The sequence below is a fragment of the Ascaphus truei genome, chromosome 3, assembly GCF_040206685.1.
Source record: "Ascaphus truei isolate aAscTru1 chromosome 3, aAscTru1.hap1, whole genome shotgun sequence".
Classification (NCBI taxonomy): Eukaryota; Metazoa; Chordata; class Amphibia; order Anura; family Ascaphidae; genus Ascaphus; species Ascaphus truei.
In genome coordinates this window covers 358,654,058-358,680,543 of record NC_134485.1, presented here as the reverse complement: position 1 = coordinate 358,680,543, position 26,486 = coordinate 358,654,058, and the positions used below count along the sequence as shown (strand labels likewise).

At 43.5% G+C, this 26,486-nt stretch overlaps 2 protein-coding genes across 9 annotated transcripts in view; one reads left to right on the top strand and one right to left on the bottom strand.

Annotated features, from left to right (window-relative positions):
- Positions 1 to 21,294, bottom strand: part of PROSER1 (proline and serine rich 1) — a 41,640-nt gene extending 20,346 nt beyond the window's left edge. Inside the window, exons 1-6 of one of the 5 annotated variants that reach the window (XM_075592034.1) lie at positions 21,000 to 21,294; positions 18,401 to 18,862; positions 15,076 to 15,141; positions 13,449 to 13,517; positions 12,776 to 12,870; positions 698 to 791 (exon numbers count right to left, since the gene is read on the bottom strand). In XM_075592034.1, the coding sequence (XP_075448149.1) occupies positions 698 to 791; positions 12,776 to 12,870; positions 13,449 to 13,517; positions 15,076 to 15,141; positions 18,401 to 18,445 (369 nt within the window). In that variant the 5' untranslated portion in view covers positions 18,446 to 18,862; positions 21,000 to 21,294. Of the gene's footprint in view, positions 1 to 697; positions 792 to 9,109; positions 9,248 to 12,775; positions 12,871 to 13,448; positions 13,518 to 15,075; positions 15,142 to 18,400; positions 18,863 to 20,999 lie in introns of those variants that run through there. The other 4 variants (XM_075592033.1, XM_075592036.1, XM_075592035.1 and 1 more) reach the window with 4 other exon arrangements.
- Positions 21,295 to 21,564: 270 nt separating this feature from the next.
- Positions 21,565 to 26,486, top strand: part of NHLRC3 (NHL repeat containing 3) — a 35,353-nt gene continuing 30,431 nt past the window's right edge. Inside the window, exon 1 of one of the 4 annotated variants that reach the window (XM_075592039.1) lies at positions 21,565 to 21,816. In XM_075592039.1, coding sequence (XP_075448154.1) covers positions 21,652 to 21,816 — 165 coding nt within the window. In that variant the 5' untranslated portion in view covers positions 21,565 to 21,651. The other 3 variants (XM_075592042.1, XM_075592040.1, XM_075592043.1) reach the window with 3 other exon arrangements.

The following is a 26,486-nucleotide window of genomic DNA, read 5'->3' as shown; positions in this document are numbered from 1 at the left end:
TATATCAATATTGTCCTTCAGCTTTTTCTTGGCATAAAAAGTGAACAATTCTTAATGTATTCATATGTATAACCCTGATCCACCATTTCTTTAACGTGCTGGTCTCCACTAAGACAGGTACATGGTAGAGCTCTCATTACACGTCCATAATGAGTTTCTCCCTTTAATGTGACAGCCAAGAACAGTGGAATAACAACGTTTCATGTTCCAGATGGACCTTTCAATCAGAGGTCATCTGTCTTAGAGGAGACCTGCACTTTGAAGGATTTGTTTGGCTGTGTTGTGTTGGCTGCAGAAGCAGGACTCTCCTCGTCTGAAACTGTTTCCCCGCACTTTGGAATTGTACTTACATGATCTACACCATACAAAAAGACTAAGAAAACATGCACCAAAGATAAGAAATTGAACAGTGATATTGGACGCAATGCACCTTCAATTAGTTTTTAAAAAAAATATTCTTTATACACATCCTCCATAAACTTTGGAAAAACCTGATATTATTTTGTACCCTTATCAATGTACAAGTACTTGTAAGAAAAATTGCTTTGACAATTTCTCAGATTTCGTTTGTATTAACTAAGAACACTTTACTAACAATCTTCACATTCTTCGGATCTGCTAAAATTTGATGCTATAATATATAGCAATCCATAAACTGAATAAGAGATACCGGTTATCACTGGCTCTCTATAATTACCTGTTCCAGGATTCTTCGACAACGTTTTTTCTCAGTTAAATTTATTTTAAAAAGATCTTCAATTGGGCGATAATTTCCAGCATCAAGAATATTTCTACAAAAGGACAATTATCAAACAAAACAGTTTAGTAACAAAGCCCAGAAGCAAACAAACTGCTATTGTTTTATTTACAGGCCTGGATACTTTTCAAAGAACTGTAATACAGGCAGAGCCTCATTCATGAAACATCATTAGATGTACTGCATGCTATAAAAAGGCAATCCAAGCAATATTATGCATATGTATTTAAAAAAAAAATATATATATATATATATATATATATATATATATATATATATATATATATATATATATATGCAAATATAGCTGTATGCTCATCTGCATGTCTTAGGCAGGTCTGCAACCCCGCCTTTCCCCATTATCACCCAGCATACAGCACTTCCACTGCAGCAAGGGATTCTGGGAAATGACATGCAAATGAGCACACAGTGTCACTTTTTGCCTCAATAACCATTTTTAACATGGTTCCCTATAGGCTTAAGCTTGCTGCATGGTCACAGCTTTGAGCACAGCCAGGGTTAAGGTGCATACCCAGAAAACCACCCACAGACAGCTGTTTCGACCTTGATGGGTCTCATCAGTGTGGGGTTGATTTTACTGGGAATGCAAGAGAGGCTATGGGATAGGCTAAACCATAATACTGAGTAAAGTTATGGTGAGTAAAAAAAATGACAAAAACCCTCCACAGGAAAGCAAATATGCAAATATAGCTGTATGCTCATCTGCATGTCTTAGGCATATATATATATATATATATATATATATATATATATATATATATATATATATATATACAGTGCTCGACAAATAATGATAACAACTCGCCCGTTGCGAGTGGATTTAGGCCACTGGCGATCCGTGCTGCGGCTCTATTAATTCCCCTGCTCGCGCCAAAATTTTCAAATTTTTTTTTTAAATAAATAAATAAATAAATAAAAAATTCCTCTCCCTGATTGGTCTGACGTGGGGAAGAGGACCGGCTGGCAGCTCTGGGTCAGCCTCTCTCTCCCCCCTCCCCTGCCCACGATCCCCGCTTGCTGCCAGGGGCTCTCACTTCCGTCCCCAGCGCGCGCGCGCAAGCAAAGTTGACTGCTGGATCCAGCGCGTCCCCGTCCGGCTGTCCCCCGCATGCCCCCACATACTAAATTTCCCCCCCAATGCCCCCAGATGTCACCCGCAGACCTCGATGTCGCCCGCAGGCCCAGATACCCACATACCTCTGGTGAGTGGGACTCCCGGCTCCGTTTCTTCTAGTGTCTGTGTGTGTGTGTGTGTGTGTGTGTGTGTGTGTGATGTCTGTGTGTGTGTGGTGTGTGGTGTCTGTGTGTGGTGTGTGGTGTCTGTGTGTGGTGTCTGTGTGTGGTGTGTGTGGTGTGTGTGGTGTGTGTGGTGTGTGTGGTGTGTGTGGTGTGTGTGGTGTGTGTGGTGTGTGTGGTGTGTGTGGTGTGTGTGGTGTCTGTGTGTGAGAGCTGGGGCTGCTATATCACGGGAGGCTGCGGTGTGCCGGGCCCGATCAGGTACCGGGGGAAGGGGGGACGCACACTTACACCATCCCCTGCAGAGCTGCGGCGGCTATTCCGGGAGGCTGCAGTGGGCCGGGACCGAGCAGGTACCGGGGGGGAGGGGACGCACTCCACCCTCTGCCGGACCGGGAGGCTGCAGTGGGCCGGGCCCGAGCAGGTACCGGGGGGGAGGGGACGCACACAACACTCTGCCGGACCGGGAGGCTGCGGTGGGCCGGGCCCGAGCAGGTACCGGGGGGGAGGGGACGCACACCACCCTCTGCCGGACCGGGAGGCTGCGGTGGGCCGGGCCCGAGCAGGTACCGGGGGGGAGGGGACGCACACTTACACCCGGTGCCACCAGCGCCATGTCGGGCTGCCGGGTCCCAGATCTATTCCCCCCTGCAGCAGGCGCCTCGCTCCGCTCTTGCTGCGGCCTCCCGTTTAGGCCGCGCGGGGCGGGCGATGTGCAGGAGAGGTGAACGGTGATGCAAGGGTGGAGTGAACGGAGGTAAGGGGGGGGGGGTGAATGGAGGTAAGGGGGGGGGGGGGTGAATGGAGGTAAGGGGGGGGGGGGGTGAACGGAGGTAAGGGGGGGGGGGTGAACGGAGTTGGGGGATGAGGGGGGGTGAATAGAGATGCAAGGGGGAGACAGGCTGGACTGGGGAGAGAGCAGAGAGAGAGACAGGCTGGAGTGGGGAGAGGACTGAGAGAGAGACGGGGGGGAGAAGAGAGAGACAGGCTGGGAGGGGGGCTAAATGCTCCCAGGCAGTCAGTCGCCCACCCAGTCAGTCACCTACCTACCCAGTCAGTCACCCATCCAGTCAGTCAGTCACCTACCCACCCAGTCACCCACCCACCCAGTCAGTTAGTCACCTACCCACCCACCCACCCAGTCAGTTAGTCACCTACCCACCCACCCACCCAGTCAGTTAGTCACCTACCCACCCACCCACCCAGTCAGTTAGTCACCTACCCACCCAGTCAGTTAGTCACCTACCCACCCAGTCAGTTAGTCACCTACCCACCCACCCACCCACCCACCCAGTCAGTTAGTCACCTACCCACCCACCCAGTCAGTTAGTCACCTACCCACCTACCTACCCAGCCACCCAGTCAGTCAGTCACCTACCCACCCACCCAGTCAGTCAGTCACCTACCCACCCAGTCAGTCACCTACCAAAGTCAGTCAGTCACCTACCCACCCACCCAGTCAGTCAGTCACCTAACCACCCACCCATTCACCCACCCAGTCAGTCACCTACCTACCCACCACCCACCCAGTCAGTCACCTACCCACCACCCACCCAGTCAGTCACCTACCCACTCACCCAGTCAGTCACCCACCACCCACCCAGTCAGTCACCCACCCAGTCAGTCACCTACCCACCCACCCAGTCAGTCACCCATCCACTCAGTCAGTAAGTCACCCCCCCACCCAGTCAGTCATAAAGTCAGTAATACCCCCCCACCCAGTCAGTCATACCCCCCCCCACACCCAGTCAGTCATACCCCCCCCCCACCCAGTCAGTCATACCCCCCCCACCCAGTCAGTCCTACCCCCCCCCACCCAGTCAGTCATACCCCCCACCCAGTCAGTAAAATGTCAGTCATCCCACCCCCTGCCAAGTCACCCAGTCACCCCACCCAGTCAGACAGTCAGTAATCCCCACCCAGTCACACATCCCGTCACCCCACCCAATCAACCAGTCAGTCACCCCACTCCCCCAATCACCCCACCGAGTCACCCCACACCCCCAATCACCCCACCCAGTCAACCCATCCCCCCACAGTCACCCTCTCTCCGTCTCTCACCCTCTCTCCTTCTCTCACCCTCTCTCCGTCTCTCACCCTCTCTCCGTCTCTCACCCCCTCTCCGTCTCTCACCCTCTCTCCGTCTCTCACCCTCTCTCCGTCTCTCACCCTCTCTCCGTCTCTCACCCTCTCTCCGTCTCTCACACTCTCTCTCCGTCTCTCACACTCTCTCTCCGTCTCACACTCTCTCTCCGTCTCACCCTCTCTCTCCGTCTCACCCTCTCTCTCCGTCTCACCCTCTCTCTCCGTCTCTCTCACCCTCTCTCTCCGTCTCTCTCACCCTCTCTCTCCGTCTCTCTCACCCTCTCTCTCCGTCTCTCTCACCCTCTCTCTCCGTCTCTCTCACCCTCTCTCTCCGTCTCTCTCACCCTCTCTCTCCGTCTCTCTCACCCTCTCTCTCCGTCTCTCTCACCCTCTCTCTCCGTCTCTCTCACCCTCTCTCTCCGTCTCTCTCACCCTCTCTCTCCGTCTCTCTCACCCTCTCTCTCCGTCTCTCTCACCCTCTCTCTCCGTCTCTCTCACCCTCTCTCTCCGTCTCTCTCACCCTCTCTCTCCGTCTCTCTCACCCTCTCTCTCCGTCTCTCTCACCCTCTCTCTCCGTCTCTCTCACCCTCTCTCTCCGTCTGTCTCACCCTCTCTCTCCGTCTGTCTCACCCTCTCTCTCCGTCTGTCTCACCCTCTCTCTCCGTCTGTCTCACCCTCTCTCTCCGTCTGTCTCACCCTCTCTCTCCGTCTGTCTCACCCTCTCTCTCCGTCTGTCTCACCCTCTCTCTCCGTCTGTCTCACCCTCTCTCTCCGTCTGTCTCACCCTCTCTCTCCGTCTGTCTCACCCTCTCTCTCCGTCTGTCTCACCCTCTCTCTCTCTCTGTCTCACCCTCTCTCTGTCTCACCCTCTCTCTGTCTCACCCTCTCTCTGTCTCACCCTCTCTCTGTCTCACTCTCCATAACATTGCGGGAATGAGGTACCTGGACATTGAGGGTCTGCGGATCAGGTAAGATCCCAGGCGGGATTGCTGCTTTAAATATTGTAAAGCGGGGGCATCCAGGCACTAGTTAAGGGGTGCAGGAAACTAGTCCTTCACATCTGGCTTTTTTTTCTAGATTCGACATTTATACACACACACACAAGGACTAATTGTAGTACAATAAATAAACTTATGTCAAAAACGAATGTTCTTACTAGGAATTTATTCAATTTATTTCATTTATGGTTTTTTTAAATGCGGGTCTGGGGGCGGGATTAGAGGCGGGGTTGGGGGTGGGACTAGAGGCGGGGTTGGGGCGGGACTAGGTGGCGAGTAGATTTTTTGGTTCGGCGAGTAGATTTTTGGGTGATTTGTCAAGCACTGTATATATATATATATATATATATATATATATATATATATTCTGTAGTATTAGATAATATGTACTGCATTTTTTGTTATTATTCAACTCTTAATGCTATTTTAATTAGTTTTATTTTCATATATCAAGCATCCTTTGCTTTCTATAGCAGGTTTTAGCCTAGGTTCCTGTTCGTGATAATTTGTTGCCAATATTCCCAGCAGTTTGAGTTGCAAACTGTAACAGTAGATAATGTTATATTACTAAAGTAAGAATACATTGTAGCTGCTGAGTTACACTGACTGAAGGATTGAATGAAACTGAAAGGCAGCCATTTAAGTGAACCCCAGTAAGTAGGATGTTTGCTGTTCGATCACGGGAGAATAAAATCGATCGGCAGTTTAGGTAATTCGTTTTCAATAAAAGGTATTCAAAGGCATAGATAGATATAGATATATTTTAGTGCCACTTGGATTGCCTCTTTAATCCCTTTCACTTCAGTGGTCTTACTGCACACGGCACAGCCAACGTTTTTCTTACTGCGCATCATAGTCCATTTAATCAAACAGATGTGAACTACAACTACACAATTATTTGATTTGTCAATTTAAACATAGCACCTATAGCTACTTGTTGAAGCAGCACATACAGTATATTTTCATGCATTATATGTGCATACTTTTTTTTCTCCCCTCTCCAATTAGCTAAACTATGGTCGTCGCACCAAAAGTATCCTCACTCCTGCCTTCACTTTAATAAAACATGACAATACCCACTATCCTAAAAAGTTTACCCCTCAATGTGCTGTGCTTTGTAAAAGTTACATTTCATAAATCACAGACATCCAGAACCCCCCTTTAACGAATAGAAAATCAAGAAACCGAGAAATCATCCAGAAATCATTGTATTATATTCCAGGTTAAAAATGTCCAATTCCCTGGGTTTGGTAAAATCATGAAATAATTAGCTGTAGGCAGCAAGAAAATAGATGGACGCTCCAATTGTACTTTGTGCAGCTTTCCCCTTTGGAAAGACACACTGGGGGACGTGTAAAGTACAGTACATAAACCTGAATAACCGTTATATGCCTCTTTCTGCTAACAATTTAAAATTCAATCCGTGTTAGCTAACCTCTCGTAACAGTTTATAAAGAACTTGACAATGTAATTGGTATTGTTAAACAAATGTAACCATGCATGTTACTGTTTTTGTGTTTGAACCAAATAAAAACACAATACGTTGTGGTTAAGGGCCTCTGAATGGGGGAATATATCAATTAAGTGTTTCTTCTTCCCTCATCAAACCCTGTCCCTATCACAGAGCCAATAAAGGTAAGAAAGGTGTTGTGCAATCTCTTGTTGAACACAGAGGGAGATCAAACAAAGGGGATCAGCCAGAGAAAACCTATCCCCTTTCAAGTCTCAGCTCACAATGTTTGCAAATGAACTTTCTTTATTTTTCTTTTGTATTTTTTATTATTATTTAATAACACTTGTAGGTGTTTGATTTTGATAAAGAAGCAATCACCGAGATTGATCCCGCATGCATCCATGGCACTGCCACACCCAGATTGACCCTGCAAGCATACATGGCACTGCCACAAGTAGATTGACCCCATAAGCATACATGGCACAGCTATTAGTGGACTTTGATGCTCTGGAGACTGCCCATATTAAAATCAGCGTAAGAAAGAAACTACCAAGTCTCAGACATGACCCATATTAACAGCTGTTAACGATGAACCTGCAGCCACAATACTTTCTCACTATGCTGAATCCACTCACGTGGTCATAATACCTATGGCACTGAAAGACATTTATGGGGGTTATTCATTAAACAGAGATTGTGTCGACCAGGAACCATCGCACAGAAACTGGCATTGAAGTCAACAGGAAGGTCTAAGCCATAGTGTCAGCCGGGGTACTATCACAGTTTAATGAATAAACCCCTTAAAGAGAGAAGAGGGTAAAGCAAAGAAAGAAGCAGGTGGTGGGTGGGAAAGACAGGAAAATAATGTGTTTGTGCCTTAAAAAACAACAGGTAAATGGCTTGCCTATGTTGCTCATTTTCATTTCCATCATCATGGGGGCTGCAGCCACATGATCACTATTGAAGCAATGACATGGCCGCTAACCCCGGGAGCACTCAGAGTCACTCCATGCTGTGGCCTCACTTGTCTCCGATCCCCTGCTAGACTAAGGGGTCTACTGCTTAAAGTGCCAAAAATGATGTAAAATTAAATGTTTGTAATCACAAAAATCATAAGTTCTTTCACTTTCAAGGCTAAAGTTACATACGGGGCCACATGCAACTAATATAGATGATATGCTTAATGAGAGTGTATACACCTAGCAGAACAGTAAAGAGCCATCTTCACCAAGGCGATAAGAGCTTCTGCAATGCTTACATTTTCCACTTAAAATGTAAAGACACATACAAAGTACTCAGCTACAGAGAGATTAATCATGTAAAAACAATCTCCCTACAAGTAAAGATCATTATCTAACAGGTATGAAGTCCTTAAGGGAGCAAACAAAGTATTCCCTGTTGATATTATTGCAATTATACTAATCAGTTGAACAAAAACAATGTAATTAGTGGCCTCTCTGTTTATTGCTAGTCTTCCTTTGATGACACAACCATTTCATGTTTAAAATCACAGTATTTGTAATGAAAGGTTTTGAAAACATTTAATGGGACACTCCATTTTCATGTAACTAATTTCTCTAGATATGCTTGTCTCCTTATATTGAAGTATTTTTTCTTTACAAATGCATAACAGAAAAGCAATAATGGCAGCACATGCATAGTGCTCACAATCAAACACACTGATGGTGACAAGAACATTAGTGAGATAGCAGTGGATCTTAGGGGCCTATTCATTAAAGTACAGTGATGCTGTTTCTGAACACAACATCTCATTGTGTTCATTAAACAGCTCTCGAAAGTCCAAACCATGTGGAAAACACATTTGTAAGTAGTAATTTGATTGTGGCTGTGCAATCCCACGCAATATGCTAATTCTCTATGCAAATTAGGAAATCTCATCACATTAAGCATTCACAGGGTACAATTCAATAGGGCACAAGATTGGATTTGGCAGGAGAAACATTCCAAACTGTTTGAGGAGATTCCATTGATGTCCCGTTGTCCTTATATATCACTGATATTACTTAACTCCAGTCGTCAAGACCCCCCAAAAGGTCAGTTTTTCAGGATATCACAGCTATAACACAGGTGGCTCAATCACTGGCTCAGTGGAAGACCGAGCCACCTGTGCTGAAGCTGGGATATCTTTAAAACCTGACCTGACCGGGGGTCGAGGACTGAAGTTGAGCACTTGTGACTTAACCTATTCATCTTGTGGTGGCACATTCAAATTCTCACTCAGACAATAGTCATACACCTATTGTGAAAATGGCACGGAAATTAGATTTTTGTAGCTATCTTTTAGCATAGATAATTCTTAATGAATAAAGAGAGCACAGTCTTCAATTTTCAGGCGATTTTGCCCTTTAAGGAATAGGAAACTAGGCAACGATTAATCCATTTCTGAATATGGGGAAAATATGGTTAAAAATTGGATATTTAAAAATCATTAAAATATTTGCAAGGAATTTTGCTTGCAAAAAGTTTCAGAACCCGTTAATTAAATTACCAATTATTTTTGATTAAGATAGAAATTTATGTAGTGAAATCATGATTTACATTTAGATTAAAATACCAGGAGCAGCGACAATAATGTAGAAGACCTCAATTGAAATGGGACCACGAGAAATCCTCGATTTAGTCAGTAAATATTGAAGTGCCCCGTAATCTGCATCACCCGGCGCTGTAAATCCATTCCTGCAATGATGGGACCAAGGATCAGATTCACTAAACAGCCTTAGCATTTTTTACATTACATAAAGCTACCAAAGTGCTCACAATAGTTAATATGATAGTCACCAAGCAATTAACAGTGTCACTTTTTTCACTCTGAATGCCACTAGGTTTTTGTTTTTATTCTGGTATGTAAAAAGGTATATAGCTCAAATACTACATTTAGCTCTGGGAAATAATTCTTTTATATTTACTTTAATTGGGCACATTTGACAAATTGTTAAATGTTAACCATTTAAAATGCCAACTTCTAGCAGTCCTCAGGAAATATAGCTGTATTTTATGATACCTTTAAAAAAAAAAAAAAAAACACAGTTTTCCATATATGAAATAGTGATCATATGGTGTAAGCTGTTCTATCATGAAGTGGTTAAAGTGTGAAGATAATAGAAGTAAGGTTTTCTTAGACCACTCCTACAATGATTTACAGACTCTCTATTAACTACACAGTACAGAGTCTTCAAAATCCAACCAACATTTCTTCATATGTAATGTTAGGGGTTCATTTCATCAATAAAAAGACAGACACAGCTTGAAAAAAATGTGAATTCGTCACCTGCTCCCAACCTGCATTTTTGCTATGTGGGTCTGTTAGCACCTGGAAGCAATCACTTCACATTAGGACTCTCTTTGATATGAGACCACACAAGACTCCCCAAAGGCGGTAAGGTAGCCTTTGGTGGCAGCCGAAGGGCAGCCAAAGGTTGTCAGCTGTTTGAAGGCTCTGTTACAATTTCCAAAAACATATCTCTAGTTCTCAGTGAAATGTCTGTGAATTGAACGTATAACCTCTGTTCATCTAATGTAATCATGTATTGTCATTACAACTCTGTGCCCAGGACATACGTCAAAACAAGGAGGTAACTCTCAATGTTTTACTTCCGGGTAAAACATTTTATAAATAAAATAAATAATGTCAAACTGGGTATACATAGAAAATAAATCTGTTGAGGATCAGAAGCTGTGCACACACGTGTCTCTGTTAAGAACGGTTCTATAAGAGAAGTACAATCTAAAAGAAGGCCTTACTTGACACAAACCTTCAATAATCAAATAAAGCTATTATCTAAAAGTTAGAAAAATATATGGGAAAAAAAAAAAAAAAGCTTTACTCATTCTCATCACTTCAAATCCCCATATTTACATGTTAGCCAAAAACAGCATGTTCACACCAAACAAGCATCATCAATATGTAGGCAGAGGAGAATCTTAGAAGAGCAAACCATGCAATATTCTACGTGTGTGTTTTTGAAGTGAAACTTCTTTCGTGGCACCTAGTCCTGATAGAACAAAACTGGATAGATGGGGGCGAAATGTGAAACGGAAGTGACGTCACATAATGGACGCCACGCCGCTCACACGTCCCGTCACATGCGGCGGCGGCGCCGCTCCTAATTGCCGCCACCCCCACCCCCCACCCCCCACACACCCCCGGCTGCTGACATATGCGGCGGCGGCTCCTAACGGCCCGCGTAACTGTTCCACGACCGCTGCCATGCCGCGCATGCGCAGTTGTGATGGCGCCGCTGACGGACGCCACACATGCGCAGAAGCGGCTGGCAGTGGCGTTCCACCCACACGCTCCTAACGCCCATTGGCAGCGCCGACATTCAGCCCCCCATTGACCCGGGCGCAACCCGCGCGGCACAGGGGCTCGGTCACAGGGGCGCATGTACCCCGGGGGGGGGTGCAGAATTTGCGTGCATGCGGGGGGGGGGGGGGGAGAGAGGTGGTGCGCAATGTTACACCCCGCCCCTGGCTGCAGCAGGACACACACACAATGACTGACCCCCCCCCCACACACTGGCTGACCCCCCCCCCCACACACACACACACTGACTGCCACACATACACACACTGACTGACACACATACATACACCCACACACACACATACACACACTGACTGACACACTGACATACACACATACACACACTGACTGACACACATACACACACTGACTGACTCACATACACACACTGACACACATACACACACACTGACACACATACACACACACTGACACACATACACACACACGTACACACACTGACTGACACACATACACACACACACACACTGACTGACACACACACACTGACACACACTGACTGACACACATACACCCACACTGACTGACACACATACACACACACACACACACACTGACTGACACACATACACACATACACACACTGACTCACATACACACACATACACTGACATACACACATACACACACTGACTGACACACATACACACTGACAGACACACATACACACTGACACACATACACACACTGACTGACACACATACACACACTGACTGACACACATACACCCACACTGACTGACACACATACACACACGCACTGACTGACACACATACACACACACACTGACTCACATACACATACACACACACACTGACTGGCGCACATACACACACACACACACTGACTGACACACACACACTGACTGACACACACACACACACTGACTGACACACACACACACACACTGACTGACACACATACACACACTGACACACATACCCATACATACACTGACTGACACACATACACACAAGGAATTCACACTTAGTGCAAATAGCTAATACAGGGGATGTGTGCCGAGCACGCGCATTATAAGTCAAATCTATTCGCGTTTTGTCAATGAAATTGTATTTTGATTTTTAATTAAAACATCACCAATACAAATACAATTTCTGTGACAAAAGTCAAAGAAGTTTCACTTACTATGCGCGTGCCCAGCACACACAGCTTTTTTTTTTATAAATCAGTTTAATACTATTAGATAATACCACCCACACACCCACACACTATCACTGTATGCTAGGTGATAAAAGCAGGGTTGCAGACCTGTCTAATACATGTGAATGTGCTCACAAGTATATTCTTTATTGGCTATATGCCAACGGTTGAGGTTTTTTGTCGCTTTTTTCACCTACCATAACTTAAAATGTGTATGAAAAAAAGATAGATAGATCACCCTCTCTCTCTCCACAGCTCTATATTAACAGAGAGACAGAGAGACATCTATATCTCTATCTCTATCACCTGTTCCTGTCTAAGGACAGTCACTACTCAATTCCTACACTAATGCTACGTTAACAGCGTAAACTATCATTCTCAATAGGGACTCCATATGTCCTCAGAGCCAGGGGGAGGAAAAGGGAGAGCTGGAACAAGAGCTAACAGCCCGGAGCCGCTGGAGGCCCTTCTGGCCAGAGCCGTAAGTTTGGACCATCTAAAAGTCGACTGGCCTGCCCGCCCCTCTATGCACTGAGCCCCCCCCTTCTTCCAACCTCCCCCCCCCCCGCTCAGCTTTACAGTGCCCAGGACCCCTGGGAAAGAGGTTGGCTGTGCACATAGTGTAACTGCGCGCCAGGGGGTACTACACTAACGAGCAATGTTAATTCAGAGAATACATGTAACATTCATTCACACATTAAACAAAGAAAAATACTTACACGGCTAATAACTCCAGTGCACCAAGCCTGTCTTTACTAAATGTGAAACAGTTTAGTATATTCACCACTTTTTCAGCAGGAATAGCAACCATTTTCTGAAGAAAAACAAACAATCAGAAAACATGCTACTTTTATTTCTACTTTTTGCAAAATGTTCGCTCAAATCAGTTATCAATTGTGTTAACTAATTCTATATCTGAGGGGTATTCTGCCCTGCTATATTTTTTTAACCTCACTATTCCAAAAACTCTCAGATCTATTCTAACATTACATGTACACGGTACGCCCGACATTAAAATTTATTAAATTAAGAAATGTAGTTACCTAAAGAGTTCAAACCTATAAGGATACCATGTCAAATTTGATTTTTAATTAATATTCCCCTTAGGTCAACACAGAGGAGCCAGATTCTGCCAGACAACTAACTTCTATTGAGCACAAGTGAAACAGAACAATAAGCAGGAATCCAGCCTTGTTGTTTTTTTATGTACATTGTGAATTTGGGGGAGCCTCCCTATAGCTGAACCATGTCATGTAAAGCTCTGCGGAACCCCCAGTTTCTGAGATACTACATAGTTAATCCCAAAAGCAATGTGGCTGGCTGGGTTAGCTTTATGCCAGCGAGTAATGAAAGGTATAGCCTCATTGGAGAAATATAGCAGAATAAACTCACATGTTGCAAAGCTTTCACTGCTTTTAGCTGTGGTTCTGCCCAGGAGAAGTACTTCAATAATTCAACAATCTAAAAGCGAAACAGAGCTGATTAGCATGTGTCCGAAGAGCATTATCAGATCACAGAAATTAAACTATGAGCACACAGTGACTTCCATAATTATCAGCGAGTCGCGTGTTTGTGTTGTTCAAAAGCCGCGTTCAATTTGCTGTACTAAACGTCATCTGTGTGCACTCTGTGCCGCAATATATGCAGCACTATAAAGGTTTGGTGCAACAGGCACTGAAAGTTAAATCCCTTTTTCTAATGTTTAAGTTTAGTGAAGCACATGCTTATATCTTGATGGAACTTGTCAGACCTTCATGTTTTTCCACACATGGAAAGTTGAATTCAGAAGAAAAAACAAACCATTGAATTAATATTCAATTCAATTGCTGGTTGTGTGACCATGATGTGTGTTCTTAGATATGCCTTACTTAACATACGTGTATTGTACCTTAATCCTACTGTACTTATATACACACATGGTAATATATGTAATTGATTTTTTTCCATGTTACATTATACCATCAAACATAGCAATAGACAAATACAAAAATAAAATGAATTTCAGGCTTTTCTACCTTTTAATCAAATCTTTTGTGAAATCAATTTAAGACAGATACACCAATGTGGCTGAAAATTGAATGGTTGCAAGTTTCTCTTAGCATTAACGTGCCCAAGGCAGAAGATACAAGTTGCACATATTACAAAATAGTGGACTTGTTTCAAGCAGTGTAAACTGAAACATATCTTGATTTCCTTAAATCACCAACAACTACTTTAAAAGCTCTTCAGCACCTTTAAATTCAGCTATGTACAGTACAGTGCTAAATGCATTACCAGTACTACAGGTTAATTTCCCATTGTCTGAACCAACATATAGCGGGGACATTCACTTTGCTCCGATACCGGTTATCGCTCAGCAATCCCACATTGACTGCCATTCAAGTCAAAAGGCAGGTAGCGCAGCATCACTATGTGATAACCCTTATCGTTTGTTAGTGAATCCTGGCGACAGTCCTCAGGTGTTAATTTGAACTGAATTGAAGTTCATGACAACAGCAAATGACAGTACAAACCGTTCACAGTATTTCAGTTCTTGCACACCTGGTTGTACTGTGCTTACTGTAGAGACCAGTTCTATAAGCATAGAGAAATTAAGTGGCCTTAAAAGTTATCATGAATTATGTGATGGTATCATCTATGTCAGGGGAGCGCAAACTTTCCTGCTGCACCCCCATCTTCCTTGTCCCACTCTTGCGCCCCCCCACCTGGTATCCACGTCAAATGACACTGCGGGGTCATGTGACATCACGTGACACGCGGGGTCATTGGACACATGTGATATCACGTCACATGGCCCTGTGGTGTCATTTGATGCTGCGTTGCCATGGTGACGTGTCACACCCGGATGAATCCCGGTAAGTGAACTGTTGCAGGGGCCTCACACGATCCCCCGGCATTTAATTTAAATGCTGTGGGTAAGAGCGCGGGGCCTCTGCAACCGCCTGCGCCCCCCAGCAAAATCTCCCGCCCCCCAGTTTATGTTAACAAGTTTTCTCTTGATGAGGTTTCGAAATGTTACCTGTTCACTGGAAAAATATCCATGTACATATTCCAAGGCTTTCACTTTGTAGTCTGTCAGAACGGCCTGTGAACAGCAGAAGAGATGGACAGATTAAAATGAATGTTTAAACCCAATGAACAGATCATAGGTGTATTAATTACAACGGTCAGCTCCTGATGATTATTACTGTGTTAAACAGTATGGATGGTGGTCAATAACCAATATAAAAACAGTGCAGGTATTATGCTAGGCATATTTTGACAACTTATCAAAAATGTATGTTCAATTACACCAAAAGGCTGTTCATTTTTTTTTCTCCAAATATGTGGGATTGGTCACCTAAGTCAATATCTGTTTTCTTAGAGTAATTAAATCACCCTTGAAGAAAATGTTTTACCCATTAAGGGGCGTGACTAACACACAGAAGCCCACAAAAGGGAACCACCTGAATGTTGTTTCTCTTTTCCCCTTACAGGGACATTTTGGGCTCGGAGGGTGCGGTCACCTTCAAGATCGAAAGAGGACTACATACAATCTTGAGGGGGTGTCACCCCTCTTTAAGCCCCACAAGACACTGGGGGCTCCCAATTGCCCCCTCCTCCCTCAATTTCCTGAGGCTGCCTTTTGTTTCTTTTTTTTCTGTACAGTTACACTAGTTAAAGTGAAGCTAATTACATTGCTAAGTAGTTTTCAAAATGTTTTATTTTGCAAAGACCGTTATTTTACTTTTTGCCAGTATGGAAATGACTAAATGCTTTAGTAAGGACAGTGCCAGTGAAGGAGGAGGTGGTCAGAAGCTTGTTTGGAGGGGAAATGGGAGTCAAAGTACATAAATAAAGAAAATCCGGGAGTGCCAGCATGTGCCGGATATCTGAAGTGAGGGACTCTGGGCTGGAGACCTGTACATTTGGGGAACTGGAGCAAACAGAATATGTTTGAAGATAAATGGGAATATGCCAAGAAGGTACATATTGGAATTATTTTAAAGAGGAGTAACGTGTTAATACAGCACCTGAGCAACACAAATCTAATGACACCTGGTTCTATCTGTTGTGACTTTAGAGATGCAGCCAAATTTACAAAATACATTAAAAGAGTTGGGCAAATACAGATAAAAGCCAGAGTGGATCTGTTATTATAAGGGAAGACAATGGGCATCTGAAAATCAATAGGATTTTAGTTGGAAGTTGCAATTAAACTGAAAAGTGTAAACACATTAAAATGGGTAAGAAAAAACCCCAGAGCATTCGTAAAGTTGATTTAATCAGTGCACGAATAGACATCAAGTAGCTTATACGATAGGCTACAAAACAGTCAATTGCACTGCAATCGGCTGGACACTCCCATTAAAAAGTCAGTCAGGAATACTCAACAGATCACTTTGAATCCCCTAAATCTCCATAACCGTGTTCTATCCGCAGTTTTACTGCAAGGCCACAACTTCAGAAACCAGAAATGTATTTTCTACTCATAAAACAAACATCTTAACTCAGTTATGTTAATAAATGTCAAACACACAAAGAAGACCTATATTGTAGCATTAAGTCAACATGCTCCATATTTATGATTCCCAGAGTTGTGGCATTGCTGTTGTAAAAGCCCCAACTGGTTGAATCTTTCCTTTTTTTATACCGATGGTGAAGTCAGGATCTAGAGAGGAAATCCGTACATATTCATTAAAAAGCCAATTAAGCTCAGGTCTTAGAACACAAGGAAAGGGTGGCAGGTAAAAAAAGAACACTTGTTTCGATGCAGTACTTAAATATATTTTAGGCCTGCTCACGGGACTACAAAGAGGGCACATTTCAAACTGGGGATCCCCCAAAGCATAATATGATAGTCATTCGCACAAAGGCTGCTCTGCCAGGCTGACAGATTTGTAGGACAGGTAGCAGCTTTCAGGGAGGAGCTTGTGTGGAGCCCATCTGTAGGAGTGCAGCAGCTGTGCTGGGACAGCAAACTCTTCTCTTTGTTAAGGACCAATAGGGGGGGCACTGACACAGAAAGAAGGAGACACACAAAAGAACAGCTTCCAGGGCACAGACACCACTGAGGGGGTCCTGTTGGAGGGGGATTCAGTGGTCATGGACACACATTGTAAGATCCAGACTTCCTGCACCAATTAAGCACAACGCTTTTAACTTGATTTAAAAACTTTTTTTTCCCCCTCTTAAAGATTATGCTTTTTGGCGTGTGGATTTTATTTATAATCAAATGGAGATTTTTTTTTTTCATTGTTAACCGTTTGGCTAATTATGACATAATTATGAAAAATATAAGTTGGTGTGGTTCTGCCTAGGCTAATTTCCCCCTTTGGATTGCATTAATTTTAGCTCCAGGGACCCCCTGCTTCCAGAGATAAATACCTCCACGAGTGCCCCCTGTACTGTCACCTCCAGGGGAAACAAAATGGAGGTTTTATAGCCACACCGTCCACAAGGAAGTAGAGGTGAGGCTGTGTTTCTTTGTTGTGTGTGTGTTTTCTGTGACTTTGTTTCCTCTGATTCCTGTGACGCTCTACCCCCTTTGACCGTCTGTCTCCTGTGATTCACTCTCTTTTCTGTGTTTTCTGTGACCCTGTCCTGTTGTAGGGGTGCCTCAGCAACTGAGCACTGTGGTTGGGGGTGCCCCGAGAGAGAAAAGGTTGAAAACCACTGAGTTACACAATAAGGAGTCAGAACTCCAACCCATTTTGTGTTTGATCCCAGTCATTCACTACAATGTTGCTGCCTTACCATGTGTGGTAAACCTATTTCATTTTACTATGGTTACATTACAGCAACTGTGGTTTGGTGACTAATTTCCTACAAAGTTGTTACTACCAATCAGCAGCCAAATAGTTGTTAAAAGCATTCACACTATTCTAGCACCAGAATTAGTTTCACACGAGCTAAATCCGTTCTCCTGTTTTTAGGGTGATGTTTGAAAGGTGTTGTTGCAAAGTATAGTAGAAGGAAAATTACAAAAAAGTGAAAGCACTCAGCTGTTATTGGTAGTGTTCCGGCTGTGTTTGTTTTAACATTGCTATGTGTTATACCAGAGCAACAGGCTGTTGCACACTTGTTGCACTACACAATTGGTTTTATTTCTCCAAATCAGAAAACCACCAAAGGATTTCACAACTAAAATGTGGTAATATTGTTCTGCATATGTGGTTCTGCACTTTAATCAATGATCCACACATCACATGCGGTGATATCTCTTTATATTTCTAACATTCTCCCTCCCTCCCCACTCCCCCACCCCCCCAAAAAAACCAATCAAAATATTAGCATTAATCATGTCATGACCAGAACTTAATTTCAAATAAAAAAACACAAAATAATGGTGTCCTGTGATTTACCTTTCTCACTTCATCAAGTACCATCTGAAATGACTTCTTGTCCATAATTGCTCTGCTGTGCAGCCTAAGCGGTGAGTTATTCTATTAAACCCCAAGCTGAAGGACGCTGCTAAAAGGACAGGCAAAGCTGATCTTGTTTTGCAATCCTTGGACAATGATCTTGAAGAGAAAATCTGATGAAGCACAACAAACCAATAATGATAGGGTGCTATTGCAAATGTCAAGAAGGAGATGAGGAACCCATGGCTGGGTAGGGTAGACTTGTCTGGCAGGACAAACACTGATCCCCTTTGTGTGCCAGGTTGCAAACGTGACTGTCAATGCACTTCTAGCCTATTTGATTCTTTAAGTCACCAGCACACAGACCATACTCATACTGGCGACGATAGCACTCTGCCACAGTGAGACGGATTAGGAGAGCCTTACAGTATTTGATACCGCAACCTCAAACTGAAAAAGAAACTGAGAAGAGACGGTTTTAAGAAATGAACAGGCTTCTGAGTAGTTTGGCAATCAGTGGATATACAGCTACATTATATGAAATCAACACAAAACCAAGAGCAAAAACGGTACTGTATTTGTAACCATGTATTATTTGTTTTACTCTGTGCCCAGGACATACTTGAAAACGAGAGGTAACTCTCAATGTATTACTTCCTGGTAAAATATTTTATAAATAAATAGAAAAACAGAAGATTAAAAAAAAAAAGATATAAAGCCCTTTACAGAGGCAATTCCTTATAAAATTAAAATTATGAATACTGTTAAACTTAATTGGGACAGTTGTGTCATACACTGCAGTGCTCAGTCTTTAAGCATTTAGAGATGCAGTTCTTCCACTGTCACACACATATTGGAGTTTGTATGAAAGGAAAACAAACTATATACACATTTCAATGCCTGTTTCTGATATGTTTAATAACTTTTTATATTCAGTTTTCATACCCTAAATCCAATGGGCAGAGTAACCACAATCACAAAACATCCAGTATATATTCTACTGTTGTAAGTGTCAGAATGTAATAACCATTTATAAGAGATGCCACACACACGCTTAAAGGACTATATTGTTGGAGATTTTTAGAGTGAAATTTGTTACCTGAAAATGGCAAAGACAACTTTTAAAAAATGCAATCAAATAATTGGTATTTCATCTTACATATACACAGAGAAATGTATCTTTTGAAAGACAAACTTGTATAGTGGAAATGACACTGACTGACAACGATAACACTTTTTAGCTTATGGGGTTTGTTTACTAAAGTGCAATAGCCATTAGGAATATGTATTTATTGTTGATGGCAATTTAAAGCGTTATTTTAAACCATACCCTCTATTAATGCAAAGAAAAGTTTGACAATAAGAAAAGGGGGGGGGGATTCAAACTGCTGCACAATTGGTCATATCCCATTATACAAACTTCACTTTGATACTTCCCAAATCTCACATTGAAATACTATTTATTTATTTTATTTATTTATAAAATATTTTACCAGGAAGTAATACATTGAGAGTTACCTCTCGTTTTCAAGTATGTCCTGGGCACAGAGTTAAGACAAATAATACATGTTTACAAATACAGTTACATAAATGAGCAGGATATATATTATATCAAAGACATTGCATGCACAGTTAAAGATAATATATATTATGGGCGTATGAAACAGTTACAGACATACAGTGGGCCAAACAGTTGTATGTGTATCAACAATTTTATATAAACAGAGAAAACAGCTTTTTCATGTAAGACATCACCAGATTTAACCAACTGTGCTCAAAAGAAATACATTTGTAAATGCTTCAAATTGTACAAAATGTTCTTATTGCTGATACATTGGATTTGCTGCTGCACTCTCTTGGTGACTGGAAGATATTTGTTATTTATATTTATATAAAAATATTACCAGGAAGTAATACATTGAGAGTTACCTCATTTTCAAGTATGTCCTGGGCATAGAGTTATAACAATACATGGTTACATTAAAAGAACAGGGTTATACAGTGTTGGAAAATTGGGTACAGGGGATAAAGGGCTGGTGAGTTTCAGACTGAAATATCCCCTAGTACTGTATATTTTGTTATATTGATTAGGCTGTATAATTCAAAATAGATTGTAATATTTTTATACATTTGATAAGAGAATTCATACACGCATTTTTATTTTATTTTAACCATTTCACCAAAGCGGCCTGGAAGGTCTCCCTATGTTAAACCTATGAGAGACAAGTGACACAAGATAAAGCCCCACTACTTGTTATTGGTTCTCTGTCTAAAGGCCACAGGTGACACAGGAAAAATACTTTAGTCACAAGACCAGCTCGTTATTTTTATTAAAACAAAATACATAAATATTCCTTAATAACAGCCACATACACTCACTGATCTGACCTGCCTGTGTATAAGGGACACGGCAATCCAGACGGAACAAGGGAGGGAACAAGTCTGAAACTTAAAATGACCTCAAACGAGGAAGATTTTAAAACACTATAAATAGTAGAAAACGTAACTAACAAGACACATTTACGGGATACATTGAATCAGCATCACATTGTCTCACAGGCCTGGAGATTCACACAAAGAAAAGATGAGTGCCCCCCACCTGCTCCTGATGGTCCAGCCCGCTCCTCTCTGAAGTGTTCAGCGGGGATGAGTGAGGGGAGTTTCATCCCTCACGGAAGGTTAATAGAATAGCTGTGTTACGCGGTATACACACGCATGCATGAAATACCGCCACACATACAGGATTAGAGCGTGATTTGTATGAATGCCCCACACAGGCCGTCAGTGATACATACAGTATAGTCACAATGTATCCTAAGCAGGACACACACAGCCCGGCAGTGATACACACAGTGTCCTAAGCAGGCGACACACACAGGAGAGCTTCCGGGGCACGCACAAAGCCCGGGGCTCCGACAGGGGGGGTCCCGCTGTACATACAAAGAAAGCGCTCAACACGGGCACATGGCTGAGAAGGGGGGTTCCGTTTCTCATTAAACTGTCTGCTGGGCGCCGGGCAGTATTTAATTAACCGGAAGGGGGTAAGCAGGGGAGCAACTGCAATGTGGCGGTAAAGAAACCTGACGTAAACATCCAGTGAAATGTGTTGCGGATTTGTGCCGTCCGTAGCTCTGCCCCACTTGGACCCCCACGTACAGGAAGTCGCTGTGCAGGGCGCAGTGTAATGATGAGATGCAGAGGTATACATCTTCATGTAATGCTAACCCACAGATAGAGGGACACGTTAACCAATGCTGTACTGGAGAGCTGCAAGGCATTGGGAGGAAATACTGTTAACCTTTCAATTCCCGAACCTCTGCACTAAAGTGATCGGCATTACTCTAATATGTACCACACCAGTGTTGTTCTACACAGCAAATATAGACTACAATATCCACGTCTTCATAAGAATTAAGGCGAGCACACGTTAAGCTGCTTATGGAAGAGCTTATACATGTTGTGTGATTAGTGGCAGCTTCTAGCCCCGTGTAGCAGGACTTCTGTGGCAGTTGGGGGTGGGGCAATTCACAGCAGCCTTGCTCATATAAACAAGTAGTGACAGTAATGTATGTGTGACTGGTCATGTGACTGCCAGGGCTTATCAGTCAGAGAGAGAGAGAGAGAGAGAGACATGAAGTTAAAGCCCAGCTTCTGGCTCTGTGGTGCCACAGCTGCAAGTCTGTTGCTGCTGTTTCACTGCTCTAGGTTCGGCGTAGAGGTGAGTTTGATAAACATCTTGTGACGCTACGAGGGGCTAATATGGAAAAGGGCAACGATAAGCACTGTGCCATTGTAAATGCATCTGCACCAAATTTAGACTAGTTACACCGAGGATTGGCAGGATTTTGATGTCAATTAAATTGGGAAAATAACCCAGCCAGATGTAGATTTTTTTTTTTTTTTTTTTATTTTTATATATCCCATATGTTTATCTGGTAACTCTCTTATTATAACCAGCACCTCAAAACACAAGAGGTGCAAAATATATTGACACTTACTTTGGAAAGCAGTGTTACAAATGGCGCTCTTACCTCAAAACTGTAAACAATAAATCCTCAAAATAGATAACCTATTCGAAAAATCAAAGTGAAAGTATATGTTATAAAGGGATTATCCCAAACAAGTGACAACTGGCATTTCACATTGTAAATTATAGAAAAATGCACAATGTAGTATTTTTTTTTTTAACATATTCTTTAATAGTCGAATACTGGTTGCAGCTCAAATCCACAAATACGGCACACCTGTGAGCACGTGACCTGCATAGGGGACAAGGGTTCATGCACAGCTCTCTAGCTGGCCCACTTTTCACCTCTACAAAGGTGAACAATATCTACCCTCAATCTGTCCCAATATACCATCTGTCACAAACACACTAGTGAGCCTGTGACTTAGATATGCAATCGGGGTTAATACACACGGCTACTCTAGCCAAGTCACCTTTCTCGAGGTACTTTCAATGAGTTGATATTAACCCCTTACTCAATTGCAATCATATCTATCTGCTGCCACCACACAAGAAATATGCAAAATGTGTAATTTAACTGCTAGGTCTCGTGTCCCTGTTTATTATACAAAAAATTATGCACTTAAAACACATCTGTTGTAGCAAATTGTGTCTGACAATGCAAATACTCTCTACAAAGCGTACAAACTATTAATTCAAGCCCCAAAGCATCACTTATTAAATGTTTTAATATATAAAAATACAGTGCTTTAGATCAGGAGAGCACAAACTTTTGAAGCTGTGCCCCCCTGACTGGCCTACCCCGGTCTCGCGCCCCCTCTCCTACCTGCCAGCTGCGTCAAATGACCCTCCGGGGTCACGTGATCCGCGGCATCATTTGGCGCTAGTGACGTCACATCACATGACCCTGCAGTGTCAAATGACGCTGCGTTGCCATGGAGACGCGTCTGAATCCCGGTAAGTGTTACAGACAAATCTCGCGTCCCCCAGGTGGCGCACCGCTGCTTTAGATTAATGAAAAATTATTACAAGAACATACAATTACAATAAATGCAGAATTGTTTCTTAAAATAACAGGATAAAACAGAAATCCCTATACAGTACATTACCATATGTCATGGGTTGTTTCCCAGAGAGATTGTTGAATTCTGATTTTCATAATACCTTGCTAAGAGTTATGTACTATTTCTTTTTGTCCCCATTGACCCAACATTAGCCCGCCTGCTAAATTGACGGTTTTACGCGTTAGAAAAAACCTGGCTCTAAAAAGATGTTAAAATGTGCCTAGACATATGAAATACCTCAGATCTTGATTTCTCTAGTACTTAGACACACATGAGTCATGGCAATAGATTCAGGGGAATTTGACGAATGTGACAAGACTATTTTTTACCGATGTGCTCCAAAAATTTGAGTGACAAATGGATATCTGTCCCTGGCTACCTTCTAAACCTCAAGTGAATAGAAAAAAGCTGTGTGTGCTGTGCACGCGCATAGTAAGTGAAACTTATTTGTGTGTTGTCAGCAACATATAAAGTAACAATAATATTATTACTGCTTAGAGCATGAGTAAATTTGATTGGCGGGGTAATGTTTATTGGGAGGTGTTCAGCGCATCAGTGTGCGTGCGTGTGTCAGTGTGCATGTATGTGTGTCAGTCTTGTGCGTGTGTGTGTGTGTGACGGGGGCTCTGTCTGAGTCTCCTGACTCTCTTCCCCCCCCCCTCCCCACCCCCCTGGGAGACGCGGCCGCACCGGGCCCGGAGACACACACATTCATACGTTACACACATACACACAGCTGGGGAGACAAACGCTGGGTTTGCGTGCACGCAGGACCCCGGACTCGGCGGCTGCTGGGCTGTACAGGTTGTCCTCGAGTGTGAGGAAGGTGTCGGCCGTGTCCAATGGGGACGGGATTCGGGGCCTAGCCGTGTTCATATCAGATATCAGGAACTGTGAGTACCCGGGTAATTAATGCGTGCCAGGGGGTAATTAATGCATGCCAGGGGGAAATTGTTGTGTAAAGGAAACCTGATATCAATGGCATAGGGCAATAGATGGGTGCGTGCAAGGCAGTGTAATAAGGCAGGGGTCAATTGCTGTGTGTGAAGGGGCAGATACAGAATACGAGGGGGGGAGAGAAGGTGAATGCGGCATATTACTGAGAATCATTAATTAGGGGGGCAATTATTGTGTGTGAGGTGGATGTTCAGGGGTCAGAAACTATTAAGGGGCAAATTGAGTATGCTGGTAGGGAAGTAATGCGGGCGAAGGGGCAATTTGTGTGACGGGGGCAATGGTTGTAATTAGCTGACACGTGTATAGTAGTTACTAATGTATAAGGGGCATTTATTTTGTACAGGCTGGGCGTATGTGAGGGGCAGATACTGTGCTTAGGAGGGCCCCCCCTCCGGCAGTGCTGCATGGGAAGCGGCATGCTCAAACCTCCCGCTTCCCGCGTTACTGGAGCAGGAACCGTGAGAGGCGACAGGGCACGTCGCTGGCTTATGCTGACAGCGCAGCGGGCATGTGGGGGGAATTGCCGGCCGTTAGGAGCGGCGTCGGCGGCCATATCGTCCCGGTTACCCTCCAGGATCAGCGGGACACAAGGAAGGGGAAGCGGAGGTAGAGAAGAGGGAGGAGAGAGGCCGAGCAGCGGCTCCTCCTCTCAAAGCCGGAGGACTTGCGGGGCTCCCGCCATCTTACTACACCCACACATTTCGTCTCCATCTCTCCAGTTTTGCCCCATCAGAATAGGTGCCACTAAAAAAGTTTCACTTCAAAAAAGGTGCAAACTTATACAGTATGTGGTAATAGATATGTGCAAGTCTAAATGGTGACTAATTAGGTCAGGTGCTGCCTAACCACCTGCGGTCTCCCAAACTGCAAATTACACAGAACTCAGAAAAAAAGTGTTAATGGTGCAAACTGAAAGTGAATGGAGTAACACAGTGATTAAAGTGAAATAACCCAGTGAATATATGGATAAAACACTTATCACATATGAACAGCAGCTCAATGGAACAGATCTTCAGAAGTGGATGCTCCTTGAAGAACCTCATACAATGAAGAAGTTTTTTGGACTTCTGAGGCCACCATATTTTCCTACTACTCCACCAGTAACTCGACCAGCTGAAGCCAGGCGACCTGAGAACGCTGTGAGTGAGAGAAGCAGACCAGGGAAGCCATGCATGTGAATGTGCAAAGATCAAGGAGTCTGTAGTAGGGTTGGAGTGCGCCTGAAGTCACACTCTGCTTTTTACCAGTGGAGAAATTGTGAGTTGTCCTTTTCCCCTCTGTGTTGTTTGTCTTTTCGGAGTATCGCATGCATTTGTGTTTTCTTCATTGTATGAGGTTCTTCAAGGAGCTTCCACTTCTGAGGATCCTAAACCTCAAGTGTCTGACCTTATTGCATTCATCTCCTTGAAATGCTTACACATGTGAACGTTCGAATTTAGAATAGAGGTAATCTCGTGATAACCGCATGTATAATAAATTCACTCTTTTGTGGAATACTTTCCTTGCTACCCCTCCCCCCCCCCCACACCCTGAACCTTTCAGAACCCTCCAGAGAATGCCTTTGAATGTAGCTTGTTTATAAAACTGTTAGGAGAGCCATCATTTAATCCCTTCTCTTTCAAAACAAATGCCCTCATCTCTAGATTCTATCAATCCGATACAACACATTTCACTTCTAGTGGTCCATCAGTGACAACCCTCCCCTCCCCCCCCCCCCACAAGCCCTCTTTGTAGATCTGCACAGACCAAAGAAGGATCTTGATCCATCATAAGCCCAATATATTGTATTTTTAAGAAAAACGGTAACCAGATTAACCCCTACAGCACTAGATTGATTAAAATACTTCATTTCTCCTGATATTATCATAACACCTCCCTCATAAAAATGAGCGAAGAGGCATGCTTACACTCCAGTCCTGCACTCAAACGAATACCACCTTCACCTTGGCATGATGAACCGTCCATATAATCCCAATCAGGGGTCCACGTCACAATTGGCTGTCTCTTTCCAGCTGTCTCTTCCTCGGACTGTCTCTTAGGGGTCCCCACGGCCTCCCACTTCTGTACAATCCCTGTCGGTCACCCTTCCTCAGTCCCC